This window comes from Ahaetulla prasina, chromosome 1 (assembly GCF_028640845.1).
Source record: "Ahaetulla prasina isolate Xishuangbanna chromosome 1, ASM2864084v1, whole genome shotgun sequence".
Taxonomy (NCBI): Eukaryota; Metazoa; Chordata; class Lepidosauria; order Squamata; family Colubridae; genus Ahaetulla; species Ahaetulla prasina.
The window spans coordinates 141,653,716-141,674,907 of NC_080539.1; the positions used below are offsets into that span (position 1 = coordinate 141,653,716).

The window sequence follows — 21,192 nt, forward strand, 5'->3', positions numbered from 1 at the left end:
GAACGTATTTTCTCCCCTCTCAAGACTTGTGGCACAATTGCCAGCAGAAGGCAACAGTGCATACAATTATTAATCAAAGTTTATATACAGTTGACCCTTTACTATAATTCTCAGTTCCAGCAGAACTGATTAGAAGTATACAGTGTTGATCAACATGATTTTCCCAACTGCTGCAAACAGTGTTATCTTAATTAGTAAATTTTGAATTGTATCATAAAGGAAGTTGCCTATCATGGATAACAGAGTGAATAAAATTCCTGAATAATATAGTGTCAATGCTCAAAGAAGCTGGCCTAGTGAATGGATTTTACAGATATTTATGTTACAGAGATAAAGGAAGACATATTATCAGACAAATGCATGAATGCTAACACCCAGTCCAGCAGCACTTTTCCTACTACTTTAGAGCATCCTATAAGGTCACCGTTCAAAGAAATGTGCTAAAAATCCAGCCACCAAAATATTTTTAATATATTTTGTGTGCTCAATCGTATTAAAGTCTTCCTGGTGATCTGGTAATACAAACTGCACCGAAAGTTATTGTCTTTTAAAAGAATTCAAAGCTACCCCAGCGCCTTCCCGATATAAAAGTATATATAATCGCAGACACTCTCCTGATAGGAAATGTGAATGCAATCAATGAAAGAAAAACTTAAGTAAATATATTGTAATTAAACTAGGGGCAGTACAGCAGGTGAATAACATGTCACATTTAGACAATTTTAATTACCTGCTAGCCAAGACACTAACTGTGTGGTCTGGCAAATCATGCTGTCTCTATGTATGATCTGAGTCATTCAATGTACGGTGAGATGAAATTGGAGTAAGGATTGTAAAGCACAGTGTTTATTTTTTTGGATCTTGCTTTACAAGACTATTGAAATAACCCCATAGTTCCTTGAATGTGAACAGTGTTTGGTCAGACCCAGGTCCTATTCAACATTTTTCTTTGGGAGCTAAACAGATACCAATGGGAAATGCACAAGTAGATTGTGAACAGAATAGAATCTTCCTGTTATTTTTATTGAAAATATTTGTTAAGATGCGATTTACCTCCATGATAAAACAATAACCTGATATGTCATAAATTAGTTTGAACACTCTTTTAAGATATCCAAGATAGCAGCCAACACTACATCCTTTATGTGTAGCAAAAATTAACAGGGTGACACCACTCTTTCTCTCAGTCTTCAACCTTTCTGTTCAATAGGTGACTCCAGACTCTAGTTTTATGAGATACTCATAATACTATGAATTTTATATAGTGAGGTTTTCCATCTCTTAATTTTGAGAAAGGTGGGAGTTCATAACAGATCTGGAACTCGCTTTTAACATCAATCTGAAACCTGAAACTATCTTTTAACTTTAAAAAAAAAGCAAATAAAATCCCAAGTAAGCAAACTGTGATTCCACAAATGTGTCTCTATTTATAATTAAAAGAGCAGTCCATTTGTGGATAGCACAAGTGATTGAGTTTACTTCCATGCAGCAAAATTAAATGTTTTGCTTCGTTTGTAAAGTTCAGTATGGCAGGAAAAGCATGCAATGTAATGAAAATATAAAATGTCATATCTGCTTAAAGGAAATGAAAATTATTTGAATACATTCACCAGCAGTATAATTTTTCATATTAAGTAATTTGTTGCTATAAATGGCCATAATATTGTCCATGTTTTTTGAAGTTTGAAATCAGAAAATAGATCTACAATTATTTTTATATATTTTATAATATTGGGAATGGTATTGAGGAAGGGCAGCGATAGTTTTATTTAAGTTTTGATGTAAAGACTCCTATTATTATGGACATTTGTTGAATAAATTACAAAAATCTACTCAAAATACAGTATGTATTGCATCATCTAGTACAGTACCTTGCGGCAAGCAATTTTAGAACACAGTTGAAACTATCCAAAATCTTATTCCTTTTTAAAGCTTTGCTTTAATTAGAAGACATTTTCAGGTTATTATTACAACCTCCCTTTATTTCCTAGTGTTCTGGCAGCAATTATTTGGTGGTTTTTATAATATAACATTCGCTAAGGAAATATCAATTGCAATGTTAAGAATTTGCTTTTAGGGTGCGTATCTGTTCTTCAGACATGAACTCCCAATGAAAATAAATGCTTCTACAATGAACAGTGTAAATTATATTCAAATATACAGTATAATAATAAACAGGAAGCAGCAGCATCTGTGTCTCAGACTAGATTCTCAGGGATTTCTCTGCATTTGGCTGTGCTCTCTGTCTCTGTCTCTGTCTCTCACTCGTCTCACTGAGGCATCAAAAATAGTCTTTGAAAATACAGAAGAGTGCTATATATTTGCCCACAAAAACTTAAAATTGACTTATATACACTTGGGTTGGGACTGCAAGCTATCTGATGAACAAAAATGAGAATGGAGAATGGACAAGTAGAGTTGGAGAATATAGTGTGTGTAGCTGCAAGAAGTGTGGAGGAAAGCCAAGTGTCAGATATGCCTTCAGTGAGCATAGCTAGTATTGTAATGGCAGCTGGAAAGATTGAGGCGGCTTGTAAAATTTTAACTATAGGCCTGAAAGCAGCAAAATGGGCAGTGAGCCTCTGGCTAGGGAGTCAGAGAAGATAGCTGCTGGTTAGCTGATGTAAGCTCCTAGAAGCAGATTGAAATATATATTTTATTTGCTACAATAAGGATGGACAGAAGATGACCTAGGACCTTCAGATAAATCAGCAGTGTTTTATTAGTCGTCCTCCCTCCCAGTATGTCAGAGTTCGTTGCAAAAATCAAACATCCAGAAATCACACACAGAGTAACTGATTCAGCAGGATTCATTAACTTCTCTTTATATACAATATAACACATGCAGATAAATGTACAATACCAATAGCTGATTCTTCCAACCTAGCAGTTACAAGCAAAACACAAGCAGAGTACAGCAGACTAGTTTCGGTTTCAATTCTCAGCAGAGACCCAGGAGCTAAGCACAGCTAAGCCATGCCCAGACTTCCTGCTTAAGTTTGTTTCCAAAAACAGCCCCATTGGCTGACCCAGTTGCTATGCCTATTCATTGGCTGACCTTGTAACCATGTCTCCATTCAGCCCCCATTGGCCGATCTATTCCAGTCCATGAACATTCATACTCCGACACAGTATATACTGGGGAAAAGGTTAGAAGGGACAATTTTTTTTTTGCGTGAAAGACAGTTCTGTAATTCAAAATAAATTGAGAGTTCTTTATTCTGTAACAATGAATTTTGCATCAAAATAGGTTATTGTCAGGATTCTGTTTAAGGATGGGGCAGATTATGGCAGGCCTGCATGTGGTTCCCATTTATATAATATGTAAGTATTCTGAGTTGGGTGGCTGCTTTAACAATATCCTGATTGAGGTCCACAGTATGAGCCTTTCATCCTTTGAAGGGAAGGTGCCTTGCGTTGGCATATCACTTCTTGAATCGTGCATAGAATCATCATTCCCAACATTGCAATGTTTTATTTTGTGATCTCAGTACAGATAATATGCTGGTTTGAATAAGACAGTAGAAGTCAAATTGTAAATATAAATCCATTTACAGTAGTTAAAAATAAATGTGACAAGAACATTGGATTTATACTTGCATTTAGGCTTATGGCATATTACTTGTGACTAGGTGGCTGATAGGTTGCATTCAGTTTTATCAGTATTTTAGTCTGACTTTGCAGACTAAATTTGTCTACCTTTACACTAATTATATGTACCAGATTTAAAACATGATGCTTGCTTGTGAGAATTATACATAACAGTGTACCTCTTTTTCTTGTTTAGGTATGTGTCGTGCGCATTGGGATGCCCTTATGAAGGAACTATCCCTCCAGCTAAAGTTGCTGAAGTAAGATTATTTCTTCTAAATTAAAACCAAACTAGAATATGTGTATATTAAATATTCCTCTGCAACTCCTTATTCTTCCAAATTCATAGAGATACCGTAGCTGCATGCATAATTCATTTCATTGTGATAATTAAAATTCAGAATTCAGGAATATGCTTGACATATATTTATTTATATATAATGCACTCTGAAACGGAACTGCCAAGTACCCTGGGAAGTACTTCTAATCTTTAAATCGGTGTCAGTCAGTTCTTCTCACTAAAGGTAAAAAAAAATTACATTTCAGCTATATAATTTAACTATATCTTGTCTATTACCTGTATTAGACAATAAGTAGCCTCCATCTTCAATTCAAATACTGAAGCATGAGCCATAGCTATTAGCTGCCATCAAATATACTATGTGTGTATATTTTCAGAAGCAAGAATAACTGTCAGTTCCGATAACAATAGAAGCATTAGCTCCCACTGTGTCTTAGTAAGCCAGAAAGTAAAACATATGGTGGGGATTTTCTTCATTCGATGCAATAAAGGCGCCTTCCTGAACATGTCATGAACACTTCTGCTCAAGCCAAGATTTAGTATTAAAGCTGATAGAATTTATACAATCTGCCTTTTCTGAGGAGTAGATGGACTGCAGAAGCAATGAAAATAAGTTTTTAAGTCTAAGAACCACCCATGTGAAAAAGAATGTGTGTGTAAATGTTTATCTCTGGAATAGGAATGGCGGAACAGCAAAGCGCCCGTCACTGATTCATCACTATTCTGTTTCTTGGACAACCACCTTTGACCTGCCACCCCAAACAAAGAAAAGCCTCATCCTGAGAAAAGTGGTCCCTCATGCTCTACATTTTTTATATGAGTTTATTTCCGCCTCTCCTCAAAAAGAGGGAAGGGATGTAAACTCTGAATCCTTTTTAAATCGGAAACAGGACTGAAAATACAACTCAGCTAGATATTGATAATCCTTGACTCACAACCTTGTTGAAGTTATGATGAACTCAATTAAAGTTACCTACAATCCTCTCCTCCAAGTTAGTCTGTTGCACCACCTGGGTGGTCATGAGGTCACAATTTGGGCATGGCAGCTGGTTCGTATTTATGACCAGTTGCAGTGTCCCATGGTCATGCAATTGTGTTTTGCGATGCTTTTTGTCACTTTCCAACAAAACCTATCCTTTGGATAATCTGAGTTTGGATTTTGCCTTACGCCCATGGTATTTTACTTAACCTCTGTCATAAAAATGAGCTTGGTCTGGTGGTGACTCAACTTATGACTACAATGACTTACGACCAAAATTCCAGGCTCAATTGTGATTGTAATTTGAGGACTACCTGAATATGGAACAGGGATCTGCTTTGGTTTTCATTTGTTAAACAGACAGTATACTGTAATATCAGATTACAGTATATTCCCCAATCTTAATTGGTTTAGGCAGACTAAAACCTAGCAGAATGTCTGATTGTTTGGTCAAATCTCGATTTAAAAGGCCTACCGGGTGGCAATGTGACTTGCATATGTAAGTGCAAAGAACTGATTTGGCAACTTAGTTCTGTTTTCCTGACCCAGTGCCTTCCAGACCCGTTGTGATTAAAATTCCCAAAATTTTAAGCCATCAGGTTTAGATGCTCCATAAACCTTGGAAAGGAGATAGAAATGATCCAGTTGAAGCGAAAAATGAATGGGTTCCTAATACCTCAGAAATTCTACTTTGGCACATGTGAATTTGTAACATTAAAGTAGATCGTTGATATTTCCCTTGTTATCTCTCACTTGTATTTGAAAGAACTCTATTTCTCCCTAATCAGGTCTCCAAAAGGCTATATAGTATGGGATGCTATGAGGTCTCTTTGGGAGATACCATTGGAGTGGGGACCCCTGGCAGTATGAAGAGAATGCTGGAATCTGTTATGATGGAAGTTCCATTGTCCGCTGTGGCAGTGCATTGCCATGACACCTACGGCCAGGCCTTAGCCAATATTCTTACAGCTATGCAGGTAACTTCCAGAACCCTCCTTCATTCATATGCTTATACAGGTTGGAGAAAAGAAGGGGGAAAGAAATGCAGCTATGTGCTGAGCTGCTCAGTTCTGGGATTGATTTGATGCTATTCCAAGGGCATGGGATGAGGGCTGAAGAGGCAAGATTATCATGTGGCCTGCTAATTGTCTTTCACTTGCGACCTAGCAGTTTAGAAATCTTGATTTCTGAATATATACTTCATTAACAGCAGAGAGAAATTATGTGCTCTATAGATTCAGGTTTCCTGCAGACCCCATTACTGCAGGAAGGAGTAAAATTGAGGTAAGCATTTTAAATAGTCTTCAAGGAAAAGTCATGGAACTTTGGTTTTATATAGGATAATTGCAGTGAGATTATTATATGCCCCAAAGTGGAAATGTTTGATACTAACTGTAATGAGATATGGTTGGTAAAGATGATGGGACTTGTAGAGATGGCTAAAATGACTTCTTTGATTAGAGACAATATATGTATTTATTGCTGACTGGGATCCCTTTGTAGACGTTCTGCATGAAATAGAAAATGGACTTTTGATTTGTGGTTTTGATGATTAGAAAAGATTAGGTAATGGAAAAAATAGAGCTTTTTTGTAAGCATAGAGTAAGAGATAATTTTGTAATCATACTTGTATTTGCTGCAAAGGAAATTGGAAGGTTTTTTTTATTTCTTTCTATCTTTTCTTTTTGTACTATTGTCTTTTTCTTTCTTTCTTTTTTCTCTTTTTCCCCCTTTCTTTGGATTAGTATACACACACACACACACACACACAAATGTATAAACACACACACACACACACACACAAATATATAAACACACAAAGAGAGGGAGGGAGGGAGAGAGAGAGATATTCATATATTCATGAAGATGAAGATGAATACGAATATGAAGCAAGTAAATCTGACAGAAAGATAAATGTTGTTATAAATTGGGTGGTGGAAGCCAGGGCTGATGATTCTATTTACATCATCCAAATCCTCACGAGAACATAAAACTGTAACACAGATCTCCAAGAAGGAAACAGCACTTAAAGGATTTTTATCACCTGTGTATAATTTTGTGTCTGTGTATATGTTTTTATGATATGAATATAAATCAGTTAGAAGTGCAAGAGTTTAAACAGAATAAAAATAAGATAAAGGACATTAGAGAAAACCATTCTGAAAAAATCAAGGAGGGCAGTTTTCTTTTCTTTTTTGTAACAACAATAATAGCAACAACAAAATACAGGACAGGAAAAGATTAAGTGACTTTTCCCCTGGTGTATTTCCTAAAGCTCTTTTTAATCATCATCACCATCTTCAATCATCATCAGCTCACTGACTTCTAAATTACTCTCAGATCTCTGAAGACAATGCATCTGCTTAATTTATCAGAAGAAACAAATTAGGAAGATGTTCAGAAGTTTATAAATGAAATTTCTGATTAACTTAACTACAAAAATAGATACTGTTTCATATTAAAACTGAGCGGTTTTCTGTTGACCTTCTAATTTTTTTCTATAAATGTTGTGCCCTACAGCATAGTAGAGTAGCTGCGTCTCCATTACTTTTTCTGTTCTAATAGAAGCACTCAGTTTTCATTTGTCTTGTTGGACCTGATTTCTGGAATTGGCAATCTTTTCAAGCAGCAATATAACCGTGTTTTCCCCAAAATAAGACCTCCCCGAAAATATTTAACCGCATGCACAGCTGGTCCCCGCCATTTCCTCTGGTTAGGGTTAGGGAGACAGAGCTGGAAATCAGGTAAGATAGTAAGAGGATCCCCGTCTCACTCTACACACTTCAAAATAATAAGACCTCCCCGAAAATAAGGCCAAGTGCTTATTTCGGGGTTCAAAAAATATATGACAGGGTCTTCTTTTAGGGGAAACATGGTATATATGATATTGGGCACCCATACATTATTTTAGGTCTTGGGAACACATACATGGATGAGTTAATTAAAACATTAGATTTGAAAGACAATTTTTTAAAAAGAAAATGCAGAGAAATTTCTGAGTTGTCTTGAAATTTTTAATCAAAAGGCATATTAAGGGGGGGATTTGTGGCATTACATCAGGGATGAAATCTACTTACCTTCCTTACCGGTTCAGAAGTGCAATCACTTCACTCACACACGCATGTGCATCAAATGCGCACGCATACCTTCTGCGCATGCGCAAAACCTGCACATATGCAGAAGGTAAAAAACACATTACTTAGTAATGACACCCAGGTGGGTGGGTGGAGCTTTGTTCTGCCATCGCTACCAGATTGCCAAACTACCGGCCACAATCGCTACCGGATCGCGCAATCCAGTCCGATCCAGGAGCATTTTACCCCTGCATTACATGCTCCATGTATCATGCCCATCGCATCTTGGAAGGAAGCATGTCCTTTTTCATCCTCTCCCTCTGTTGCTTCTATGGAAAACTTTCTGAGTGTCTTCTTCTAGCAGCTCTAGCAAAAATAGATTGCTGGCCATTTATTTATGAAATTAATATGGGTGCTCTTCAAAATCCAGTAACTCTTGGCTGGCTCTCGGTAATATCTAAACCACTGAATAAGGGATCCCTCCCAAAAAGGGATTGCTTTTTAAAGTGGCCATGCTTGCTTGCCTTCTATATTGTGGGCTAAGTGGTGAGAGAAAGAATCTCCTATGGCAACACATATGGTGAGGAAAAGGAAAATGTACTGTAGAACATTGGTGGGATCAAAAGCACATGAAATAACATTTTTAAATTGTAAGTAATGCATGGTTTCACCTTTGGTGAAACTGAAGGAGAATGCTGAGGAACATAACTTCAGGGTCTTTTTCAAGGCCAACGCAGTGACATTTACTGAATGTCAGTGTAACTGATACGCTATCTTGGCTGTGACCAGTGACAAAAAACAACAATACGACTTCCAAATTTTACAATTTGTGAAAAAATGTAATAGAAAAAACATCAGGAAAAGGGAAAATATTGATGGAGCTGTTTCTTTTCTTTTCTTTTCTTTTTGTTGCTGTCTGTTTTCTTTTAGAAGTTTTAATGGTAGTACAAACAGAAATGTTGTACAATATTGGAAAGAAATGCAAATGGAAAATAGAAAGCAGCTTCCTGTTTGGAAATCGTACCAAGAAGGTAGTCAAAGTTTTGATCTGCTGATTCTACTTCTTTAACATGTTTCTTATAAAACTATGGAAACTCAAGATGAGATTTCCAGTTTTCCACTATTAAACTGAAAGAAAAAAAGAAATAGTGGGATTAACAATACAGATCAGATATTTTTGGATATCCATTATTAACAAGAGCAATATATACTTCAGGAAGCAAAGAACCCCCCCCCCCGAAAAGCAGTATGTGTAACGGCTTATTTTATAAATACATATGGGTTGTTCAGTCCAGCAAATTGAATTCATTCCAAGTAATGTTTCTGAAAAAGAACCTGTTAATGTTCTTAACTTGATGCTGTAAGAAGAAATAAATTGTGAGCTTCTCTTACTGATTCTAGTTTATGTTTTCTTAGTGACACTAACTATGAGGGATAGTTAGGAAAAGAACATGTGAAACAAAAACATGACACTTTAAAAAGGGTTTAAAATATTTATTAGTAATAGATGAATGTGTTTGCAGGCAATGGCCAGTGATGTAGTATTTATAGGGACCAAAACAAATGCAACATCTTATATATACTGTAATTCTGCAATTAAAAGATTAAGAGTTGAAATGTTTTGGAATTATTATATCTCATAAGATTTCAGTGTTCAGGCATGGGAACTTACAACATTTCAGATGTCATTCATTCATTCATGAAGTCTATACCTGAATCTGAACAGTTAACATACTCCTGCTTTAAAAGTCCTGTAAGAAATATTTAAGGGGCTAGTCTGGTTTTCCTGTTAATTCTTGCCTCATATAAATTTTTAATCCTATTGGGTACAGGTAGTTGTTCTATTTTCTCTGAATAGACCTCAGTGAGGCAATCTGCATGAAGTGTTACTTTTTTTTGCTAGAAAATTGTATTCACATGATGTTCCTGACAAAAAGGAATACCTGTGAAACTTGAATGCTGGCCTGAAGCCTTAGCCTAATTGATATATTAAAACCACATAAAGAACTCTTATGGCAAGTCTTATGACTGATTAAGTTCCTACAGCGTTCTTTGTATAAATAGGCACATAATAATGAGGGGTCCTTGATATTCTGATTGTTTTCTTCCAGACATTTCATTACTCTAAAGTAGCCAATGTAATCACTGTTAGCACTGATGATGTTACCTAGTTTGGTAATGAAATGTCTGCAAGAAAACAACCAAGCTCAGAGAGTACCAATCTTCTCTGTCCCTCTCCCTTCCTTTCCCCCCCCTTCCCCGCTCATTCTCTCAATGAAATTTGTGATGCATCAAGGAACCCTGACAATCTAAAGCTTAATGTGGTATGATTAACCAATCAGTAGGCAAAGATTAGTTTATGTAGCTTATTTAAATTGTTTTTAAACCACTTCCTTAAGCCAATAGTGGACAACCGCAATACCTCCAGAGGCCGCTGAGCACAAGACCCATGAGCAACAGCAAGAAGTGCTGAGAGTTGTAGTTGAGCAGTATCTGGAGGGTCGTAAGTTTGGTGTGGATTGGACTGACAACCAGAGTAGGACGGCTGAGTAGGTTTTCTTGGCCTTGGCATTTGACAATAAATCTGGAGCTCAAAAGCGGGGGTGGGGTTTGGAATGGATGTAGGGAGTTAAACCAAGTGTTGACAAGAAGCTTAAGTTTAGCACAATACTTTGCAACTGCAGAAACTTGGCAGCAGTTTTGGATCATTCTGCGTGTACAACCTTATTTCGAGTGCTTGGTTTGAGAAAAAGAAGAGAGCTGGCGCTGGTTCAAAACCTCAGTAATTTTTCCCTACCGTTTTTGTGTTTTGGAATGTAACATTCTTCAAGCATCTGTCAAACACGCAGGGGAGTTACCATGTCAACTAGGTATAAGAACTATGTACCATTTAGAGGTGGAAATCCAGAAGCCTCATCTTCATTGAAGAAAAAAAGGATGATATTAGAGGTGACTTTGGGCTCACCATTTTATACAGCTCTTATACTCAGAGTTTCCTTTGGGCTTTGGTAAATTGCTTTCTACTGGCAGTCATTTCCATTTCAGCTTCTCTAATTAAATATGTAACTCTGAATTTTTCAGCTCCTCGTAGTCAGCCAAAATCCATCTATCATTGCCTGCTTTCCATTAGCTGAAGGAATCATCGTTTGATTTTTCCCATCTTGGGGGTCTGGTTTTGAAAAATCATTTTGCACTTCATAAATAGTAAAGAAACTTGGAATTATGCGGTAACATTCATTGGTAGCTCTCAGCACTCTATTGGCCAAGTGGGTTTCAACTGAATTAATGGTTTGTTAAATTAAGGCCCAATTATGAAATGTCTTCTAAGATTCTTCCTCCCTTAGGGTTGTGTGGGTGCATCTCTGCAGGTGTGGTTTGCAATCCTGCTTCTTCATTCAGCTGTAATGATGTCTCTAGTGGTGCTGCTGTAGTGTTTTTCCTAATAAGTATGTCCCGTTGACTTTGTAAAATACATTTTTAATGTTCCAATTTCAAATAGAGAGGGAATGCCTTCATAGTGGAAGCACACTATATGTGTGATAATAAGCTCCATCGTTTCTAGACGAGAAAAACAGCAACAAGGGATTGACCAAGGATCAATTCTCAATGTAATGGGAATCCCTAAATGAAATAGATTCAAGGGAGTTTTTTTCCCTCTCTCTCTTCATTTTCAAGTGACTTCCTTATTTATTATATTTAGCAAGGCATAGTTAGACTCTACCAGCAAAAGTTATAACAGGATAACAGAGCAAGCCTGGCTATAGAGAGCCTATTTCCTGTCTACTTTCTATTCTAAGAAAGTTATTCAAGTTCCTCTGAACAGAGCATTTAGCCATGCATAATGAGAATGGGATCGGGTATGTTACTCTTCCTCTAAATTCCTTGGGTAAGCCAGGAAATTTAGTTAAAGAGGAGAGTTGGCACCAAATTCTGCTTGTAGGTGCTTAAAGACAAGTAGCACTCTCTGTTTGGTGGTAAGTGATCAGCAGAGTTGCCAATCCCATAGAGCAGTGTTTCTCAAGCTTGAGATTTTTAAGAAGTATGAACAACTCCCAAAATTCCCCAGCTCCAAATTTTGGAAGTTGAAGTCCACACTTCTTAAAACTCCTAAGCTTGAGAACCACTGCCATAGAGAATTCTAGTCACTTTCAAGCCAACACCCCCCCTCCCCAAGCTCACTCCTCCACATAATAAGGAGGGGAGGTATTAAGAGGCAGGAACAGCTTTTCTTTTTCCTCCACCTCCCTCCTCCTCCTCCTCCTCCTCCTCCTCTTCCTCCTTCCCTTCCTTCCTTCCTTCCTTCCTTCCTTCCTTCCTTCCTTCCTTCCTTCCTTCCTTCCTTCCTTCCTTCCTTCCACAAATTTCTAAATAGGACTAGACAGGGTGATCATTTATTAAGTTTGCATCAAGGATAAAATAGCCAGGGGAACTTGAGATAGAAAGGAGCTGGAGGAATGACATTATTCTAGCTCCCTTTCCCTTGTTGAAAGTAGACAATGTTTGAACAATGCAGTTGGGAGGAGATAATACAAAAATGTTATTTGGGGGTGAGTTTATATTCATAGAGAAGAAGGAGAGGATGGGAAAGGTAAGCCCTTGAATAGTCTTCAAGAAATCCTTGAATGGCCTTGAAAAAAAATTGAACTAAATGGAGAAGGTTTAGGCTTATATTCTTAATGAATTAAATCTCCCAGACATGTATAGCATGTTTAAGCTTTGACAATATTCTGTACTTGTTATAAAGTCTGACTTTCTCATCCTTTCCATTCCCTTACAAACCCCAAGAGGAAGAGATTCACATCTTCCCTGGGCTTAAGTAGCTTATTCTATTGAACCATTGCTGCCATAATAAAGAAATGTTATTTCCTTGCAATCCAATTCAAGTTGCCTTTATTCAGTTGCTTTAGTGTGAGCTTCTGTGTTATCATACTAAACAGCAATATCCACTTCGTTTCATGAAAAACTAATTTCATATTTTAAGAGATAAGTTTTAACATCTTTACTATTTCATTCTTTCCCATTTAAGGTGTGACTTGAAACCAAGAGGAAGGTATGGCTAGATCAAACCAAATTATACAAACCTAAAACCCCTCATTTCTTATCACGCCAGTACAAAAAACAAATATCCAATTTTTTAAAAACATTCTTTGGGGAGTCCAGTAAATATGAAGCAACATTTTTATGAACTAGCTGTGTTTTTAAATGGTAAAAAAAAGTATATTTTACGTTTCCCATTGAAATAATTGGGGTTTTGAAATATACTCAAAAGCAGGAAAACAGATGCTATAGCTCGAAAGAAAAAAAATGGGTTTTAACTTGTGGTTTCAGACACAATATTTGTGTACTGATGGAATAATAGTAAACTGTATTACAAAGTATGGTACAAGAGCGAAAGAAAAATATCATTTAAAAGAGGGAATATAACAAAAACCCATCTCACTCTCATGTGTCAATAATTTAGTGCAGTTCCCACCCAGCCTAGAGTTCTCCAGATGTTTTGGGACTCTCCCCTTCCAGAACTCCCAGCAATATGGCTCATAGCCATTTTGGCTGGGGATACTGTGACTGGTAATCCCAGCACATCTGGAAGCTGTCAGGTGAAGGAAGGCCGGTTTAGTGCAGGGCAGAAGAATATGGAGTCGCTGCAAACTACCACCATCCCACCTCAGGCGCACTAGCAAAAATGATCTAAAGTTAATCCAAAGACCGAATTCTGGTTTAGACGCATTTGGCAGGCTGACTTGCTGAGGTAAAAAAAAAAGTCAGCGAAAGGAAAGTAATTGGTGGAGTCCTAGAAAATACTTTTGAAATTGTCCATCTGAAGTCTTTGATAATTAGAGGCTAGCTGGTAGAGATTGACAGAGAAAATTACCGTCAAACGTTTACACAACAAAACATGTGCCCAGGACCATATCCGATGCTGATATTACTGAAACCAGAGTCCGGAAATGTACACTGGAAACAAAACTTGGTACCTTTCTGGGGCCAACACAAACAGCAATTACAGCTCAGTGTGAGAGGCATCCTAAAAAATACTACTGCCTATCAGTAGTTCAACCAAGTCAGCATTTTGGGATAATTGCAGGGGAAAGGGCTGAAAAACATTACACATCTCAGCAAGAAATGGCCCTTTATACCTTTAAAGTGATCCTTGATAAAACAATGACGGGGTCAGGAGAAGGCTACTTTGCCAATTTTGCTCTCGCCATGGGATCGGTGGACATCTGGTTGAACTACGGAAGCTGGAAAACGGCTTTAATATCCTCCTGACAGTAAAACAAGACATGTGGAAAACATTCTAACCTGTTAATCTGTGGCGCTCCTGAAAAAAATAAAAGAGGAGTGGGGGACATTTGGCTTTATATTTTATAATGATAAATAGCAGGTCTCTTGAGTCTAGCTGTAAATAGATTAATGGTACCAAAAAGAAAAATGATCCTAAATAATAGGATCGGTCACTTGTGTTACTCTTCTGATGGGCTAAATGGCAGAAGTAATAGGGAGCTTCTACCCTCACAGCTTTACTGATCTGTTTTACAAAGCTCAGTTAATACTGTTTGCAGAACAGTAGAGCTCCTTCACCAGCGTGAAGTGATGGAGACTGCAGTTCTTTTATCTGTTTACTGAACTGAGTGGGACCTAGTTTTGGACAGATCTGCAAAGCAGACCATTGCATTGCAACTATAAGTAATCCTGAACTTATGACCCCACAAGTTGGGTCCAGAATTTCCATTGCTAAGCAAGGAGGTTATTAATTGAGTCAGGCCTGATTTCACAACCTTTTTAAAACGAAGCACTACGGTTGTTAAGTGACTCCCGCAGTTGTTAAGCAGATCCGGCTTCTCCCCCTTGACTTTGCTCATCAGAAGCTGGCTGGGAAGGTTGGAAACAATGACCACATGATCCCGGAATGCGGCAACTGTCGTAAATACATGCCTGTTGCCAAGTGCCTGAATATTGATCATATAACCATGGAGGTGCTGTGATGGTCATCAGTGTAAGGACCAGTTGTAAATCAATGCTATTGTAACTTCAAACAGTCACTAAACAAATAACTGTATGGTCCCTGTCTGTAAATATAAATAGTAACCTATCCTGCCTTTCTTTAGTTCTGGACAGATCTAGATCAGGGGTCCCCAATGCCCAGTCCATGGACTGGCATCGGTCTGCGGCATTCCAGTAACCAGACCACGCAAACAAGCGAAGCCCCATCTGAAGGACGCAGGCAGCATGCAAAACCACGCTCCCTCTGATCCACGAAAAAATCTTTCTCTATGGAACCGGTCCCTGGTGTCCCAAAAGGTTGGGACCCACTGATCTAGATGGTTCATATCTAGCTTGATGAACTGTTTAATGTATTTAATTTTTAGTTTTTTCCCCTGATTCTTCATTCTCCTTGCCCAAAACTATTCTGAAGGGTTGATAACTCGCTGGAACAGAATGAGATAGGATGCAAAAGTTGGGGACTTGAAAAAAAGTTGTCTGATTTAAATAAGATTTTCTTCAAATAGAATTCTATGAAAACAGTTCAGAAGTGACAATAATGCCTATTTTTCTTAATTCTCAGCCTGGCTGGTCTGGGGAATTTCCTGCTAATTCACCATCCAATCAGATTTGGCCCTGGTTAATTTTTTTTTTCTAGATCAGCTAATTGTTTTCATGAGTAGAAAATTGCTAAACCAAGAACAGGTATATCTTCTCCCAAATGTATGCAGAGCATATTGTACATGCAGATCAATTTCACAGTTTGCTGAATGAATGGTATTCTTAGCCTATATTCTATGCACTTATGTGACTCAGGAAAAAAGATCAAACCTATGAACTAATTGAATATTTTGAAGCTAAACTATTGGTTATATTATCCAAAACATAGTCCAAAATGGAGTGACCAGTAGTCTTTGCCAGAATATTTTTCTATGGTCAAGATTTCATTATTAGAAAAAATAATCCTGAAAACAGCAGAACATTTACTGCAGGGGTGGCCAAGCTTGGCAACTTTAAGTCTTGTGGATATCAACTGTCAGAATTCCCTAGTCAGCCAAAGTTGGACAGCCTTGATTCAATACATTCAGCAAATTTGTGAGTTTCAAAGGCAACCTTGCCCAAATGGATGTGAGTCAGGAGCTTCACAAAAACCTAATAAACAAAGAATGAAAACTGTCCTTAAAATTGTAATCTTGAAGTTCACAGTTTTTGATCTTCAGCAGTAGATACCATATGTTGGCTGCACAAATTAAGAGGGCCAGAGGATGGCAGCAATGAGATACCAACAATTCTAGCTTGCGCCCAACCTCACCACAACCACCCCACATTCATTTTCAGGATTTTTTTTCTGAACACAGATATAATTTTACAGGAGAAAATATATTTTGGGCTTTAAGGAAAGAAAGTTCTGTACTGTTAAGAGCCTGGGGTATAGCTGCCATATTGGGACCTTGGTTGAGAATGCTGGGCCTTTAAAACTTGTTTGTATGAGCCAGCTAAAGATTAATAAAGGAATGCCAAGATTATGAGAAAGCTGTAATGTATTTGAACTTTGAGAGGGAATTTTGGGCGGGAAAATTGCACGTTGCTGATTGGTTGAAGCCTCAACCAAAAGAGTATTTAAAGAGGGGTTTTTGCCGTTTGTGTTTGCTGGGGTCACAATAAACTAAAGAGCTGTTGTCACTCACTGGTCTCCTGCCTCTTCATTGCCCGAACTTAACATTGGCGACGAGGATGGGATGTTGAGGCAGTGAGATCGTGAAAAGAGCTGACGGAACCAGGAATTCGCAAACCCAGCCAGTTCTCGAAGGCGGAAAATAGCGATGTCCAGCTACACGCCGCCAGCGCCATTTGACCCAGCAAAGGAGAAATGGGGGTCGTACATGGCTCGTTTTGAGTGTTTCCTCAAAGCAAACGAACTACAGGGAGTCTCGGATAATCGGAAGCGAGCATACTTCCTGAGCCACTGCGGTCCAGAGGTCTTCGATACGGCGGAGTCACTCTCAGAGCCAACGGCGGTACAATCGGTACCGTGGCAGACACTACAAACAACACTTCGAGCGCACTACGCACCGGTACCCTCAAAGTTCGTCCAACGGTTCGAGTTGAGGCAACGGGTACAGCGAGAGGGCGAATCAATAAGTGTGTACATGGCCACCTTGAGGAAAGCCGCAAACCACTGTGAGTACAGAGATTTGGAGGATTCCCTACTCGAACAACTCATTTGTGGGGTCAGGGACATCAGACTACAAAGGCGGCTGCTGTCTAAAAGCAACCTGACTTTAGCGATAGCCCTGGACGAAGCCAGAGCTCATGAGATGTCCACCAAGGCGGCGGAGACCTTGCAAAAGCCAAACGCGCAGGGTGCTGGGACAAAGACTACACCGGTCCACAGTGAGGAAGTCCAGGCCGAATCGGAAGATGAGGAAGAGGATGAGGTGTTCCACACCGGGAGGCTGGAGAGGGGTGACTGGGACGAATGTGTGAGTTGTGGGAGGCAACACCAACGGCAAAACTGCAGATTCAAGGACGCGGTTTGTCGGCGGTGTGAAAAAAAAGGACACATAGCTCGGGCCTGCCGAGCCCCCCAGCCTTCCCGCCAAAAATTGAAACCAACCAATCAGAGCGTGGGAGCAGCGAAGCGGCCCGGGATTGGTCCATTTAAAAAGGGCGCGAAGTTAAACCAGACCACTGTGAGAGTGGGCCACGCATCGACATGACTAGAGAAGAAAATATTTACCCAAGTCTACATTGAAGGGGTGCAGTGCCCAATGGAAGTAGACACTGGGTCGTCAATCACAATTATGTCCTGGGACACCATCGTGAGAGACTTGCCAGCCATCGCAAAACGTCAGCTACAAACCCAGAAGCTGAGAGTGCAGGACTACCAAGGGAATCGGATCCCTGTTCGAGGAGTCACATCCGTCCAAGTCAAATATGGACAATTCAAAAAGACCCTGCCAATCACCATAGTAAACGGAACTCTACCGAGCTTGCTAGGGCTGGACTGTTTCCGAGCTTTGGGCATGGGAGTGACCGGGGTCTACAGGAGCGACGTCATCCTCAGAGACGAACTACTGAAGGAGTTCGAGGATGTTTTCAAGGATTGCCTGGGCAAGTACGTGGGGACCCCTATTTCTTTCAACCTTGACCCCCAAGTCGCCCCCATCCGGTTAAAGGCTAGGAGGGTTCCATTCACCCTAAAGCCCAAAATTGACCGAGAATTAGACAAGCTAGTAAGCCAGGGAATACTAGTCCCCGTCGATCATGCAAAATGGGAGACACCCATAGTAACCCCAGTCAAACCGGACGGATCGGTCCGGATTTGCGCTGACTACAAAGCAACGCTTAACAAAGCATTGCAGAAAAGTGCATACCCCGTTCCAGTGGTGCAACATTTGTTGCACTCATTAGGGCAAGGGCAGGTCTTCGCCAAATTCGATTTGGCCCAAGCCTACCAGCAGCTACCTGTAGATACCAGCACAGCGGAGGCGCAGACAATTGTCACGCACCGCGGGGCTTTCAAATGTACGCGACTCCAGTTCGGAGTTAGCGTGGCCCCAGGGCTCTTCCAGAACCTAATGGAGCGATTATTACAGGGCCTACCAGGAGTGGTACCATACTTCGACGATGTATTGGTATCAGCTGAAAACTTAGAGGAACTTGGGGTAAAACTAAGGAAGGTGTTGGGCATTTTTAGGTCAGCTGGGCTTAAAGTTAAGCTCAACAAATGCCACATTGGGGTGAAATCTGTAGAATTCCTAGGATACCGAATAGACAGGGAAGGGATCCACCCCACAGAGAGCAAGGTACAGGCAATTAGAAAGGCCCCAGCCCCCAAAAATAAAACAGAATTACAGGCATTCTTGGGGCTTGTTAATTTCTATGCGGTATTCTTGAAGAATAAAGCAACAGTAGCCGAACCGCTACATAAGTTGCTAGCAAAGAAAGCTGTGTGGTCCTGGGGGAGAGAAGAGGCTAGGGCATTTGAGGGGGTAAAAAACCTTTTGTCCAGCGATAGCCTCCTCATCCAGTACAATGGCACGTTGCCACTAGTGCTAGTTTGCGATGCTTCACCATATGGGGTGGAGGCGGTACTCAGCCATAGGTTACCGAATGGAACAGAAGCCCCTATAGCGCATTATTCCCGGACGATGTCCTCTGCGGAAAGGAACTACAGCCAGCTAGATAGGGAAGCATTGGCCATAGTCTCCGGGGTTAAGAAATTTCACGAATACTTGTTCGGGCGAGATTTCGAGATAGTCACGGACCACAGACCCCTTCTAGGACTCTTAGCGGGTGACCGCCCAACACCCGTGGCACTTTCTCCCAGGCTGACCCGATGGACTATTTTCCTAGCGGCATACTCCTACAAATTGCTCCACCGCCCAGGAAAAGACTTAGGGCATGCGGACGCTCTGAGCAGATGCCCTTTACCAGAGACAATTGAAGACCCCACCCCGGGGACACCCGTCTTGCTAATTGACTCTTTGGACTCTGGCCCAGTCACATCCAAGCAGGTGGCTTGGGCATCTTACAGGGACATTACAATACGGACTGTAATCGGTTGGGTGCAAAGGGGTTGGCCCGCTGCGCTGGGCGAGCGTTTCAAAGACTTTGCGAAAAAATGATCAGAGCTGTTGGTTCAAGGGGGGTGTCTGTTATGGGGGGATAGGGTAGTTATCCCAGAAAAATTACGCGAAAATGTGTTGGAACTGTTGCATGTGGGCCACCCAGGGATTGTGAGGATGAAGAGTTTAGCGAGGAGTTATGTATGGTGGCCCTTAATGGATAAGGACATCAGCGACAGGGTAGGGAAATGCCAATCCTGCCAAGAGTCGAGGTCACTACCCCCTACAGCCCCAATTAGAGAGTGGGAGAAACCCCAGGGGCCATGGTCCAGGATTCACATAGATTTTGCGGGGCCGTTCCATGGGCAGACCTTTTTAATTGTAGTAGATGCCTACTCAAAATGGTTAGAAATCATCCTCATGAAAAGCACAACGGCCAAAGCAGTAATCACAGTCCTAAGGCATCTATTCGTGACACACGGCCTGCCCGACACCCTAGTCTCTGACAACGGCCCGCAATTCACAGCAAACCAGTTTGAGGGGTATTTAGCGGGAGAGGGCATCAGACATGTCCTCTCGGTGCCTTTCCACCCGGCGACGAACGGACTTGCAGAACGTTTCGTTCGGAGCACCAAGGAAGCGCTATCTAGGATAAGTCCAGGCGACTGACAAACGAAAATAGACACTTTCCTGGCCGTCCAACATAGGACCCCTTGTGTAACAACTGGCCGCAGCCCAGCAGAACTCTTAATGGGCAGGAAACTCAGGTGCCCACTAGACCGACTAAACCCAACTTATACCCCAGACGGGTACAAGGGTATTCAAGAAAAAACCAGGGAAATGACAGTGGTTGACCCAGTATGGGCACACAACTATAGCAAGGGCCCAACATGGTTAAAGGGGGAAATTCTGGGCATAACCAGACCCAAATCATACGTAGTAGACATGGAGGACGGCCGGGTATGGAAACGCCACATAGACCAGTTAAAAAAACGTATACCAAACAAACTAGAAACCAAACAACCAGGCCCTGACTACCAATTGTTTGAATCTGCAGCTGACTCAAACCCGAGGCGAGCGGAGGACTTATCTGATTCCAATGAAGTCCAGCGACGCCAACCGGTTCCTCCTAAAGGCAACAGGAACGACTCAGCCAATAATCCAGGGCCGGACGGCCTAGAGGAGGAGCTGGGAGGAACAAACAGTCCCTCCGACCAGCTTGACTCTCTCCCAGAGAATGAACTGCGCAGGTCTGAAAGAGTTAGGAGATGCCCTGTCTACCTGCGTGACTACGTAGAGAAATAGCATGCAAATATTATGTAAATAGAGGTACAAAGTGTTTTGGGAGGGAAGGAGTGTAATGTATTTTGAACTTTGAGAGGGAATTTTGGGCGGGAAAATTGCACGTTGCTGATTGGTTGAAGCCTCAACCAAAAGAGTATTTAAAGAGGGGTTTTTGCCGTTTGTTGCTGGGGTCACAATAAACTAAAGAGCTGTTGTCACTCACTGGTCTCCTGCCTCTTCATTGCCCGAACTTAACAAAAGCTACTTTGCCAATTTTGTTCTCATCATGGGATCAGTAAAATAGATTCCATTTGGTAATGATGTATTTTTTAAAGATTGATTTATTAAACCTGTAAGAAATTATCCTTGTTTTGCTTCAGGGTACGTTTGGGCAGATAAAAATATGTC

The 21,192-nt window shown here is 40.4% G+C and overlaps 1 protein-coding gene across 1 annotated transcript in view; it reads left to right on the forward strand.

The window, feature by feature from the left end:
- Positions 1-21,192, forward strand: part of HMGCLL1 (3-hydroxymethyl-3-methylglutaryl-CoA lyase like 1) — a 58,187-nt gene that overhangs the window by 26,787 nt on the left and 10,208 nt on the right. The window contains exons 6-7 of the mRNA XM_058164263.1: positions 3,788-3,851; positions 5,660-5,848. Of these exons, the coding sequence (XP_058020246.1) occupies positions 3,788-3,851; positions 5,660-5,848 (253 nt within the window). The remainder of the gene's footprint in view (positions 1-3,787; positions 3,852-5,659; positions 5,849-21,192) is intronic.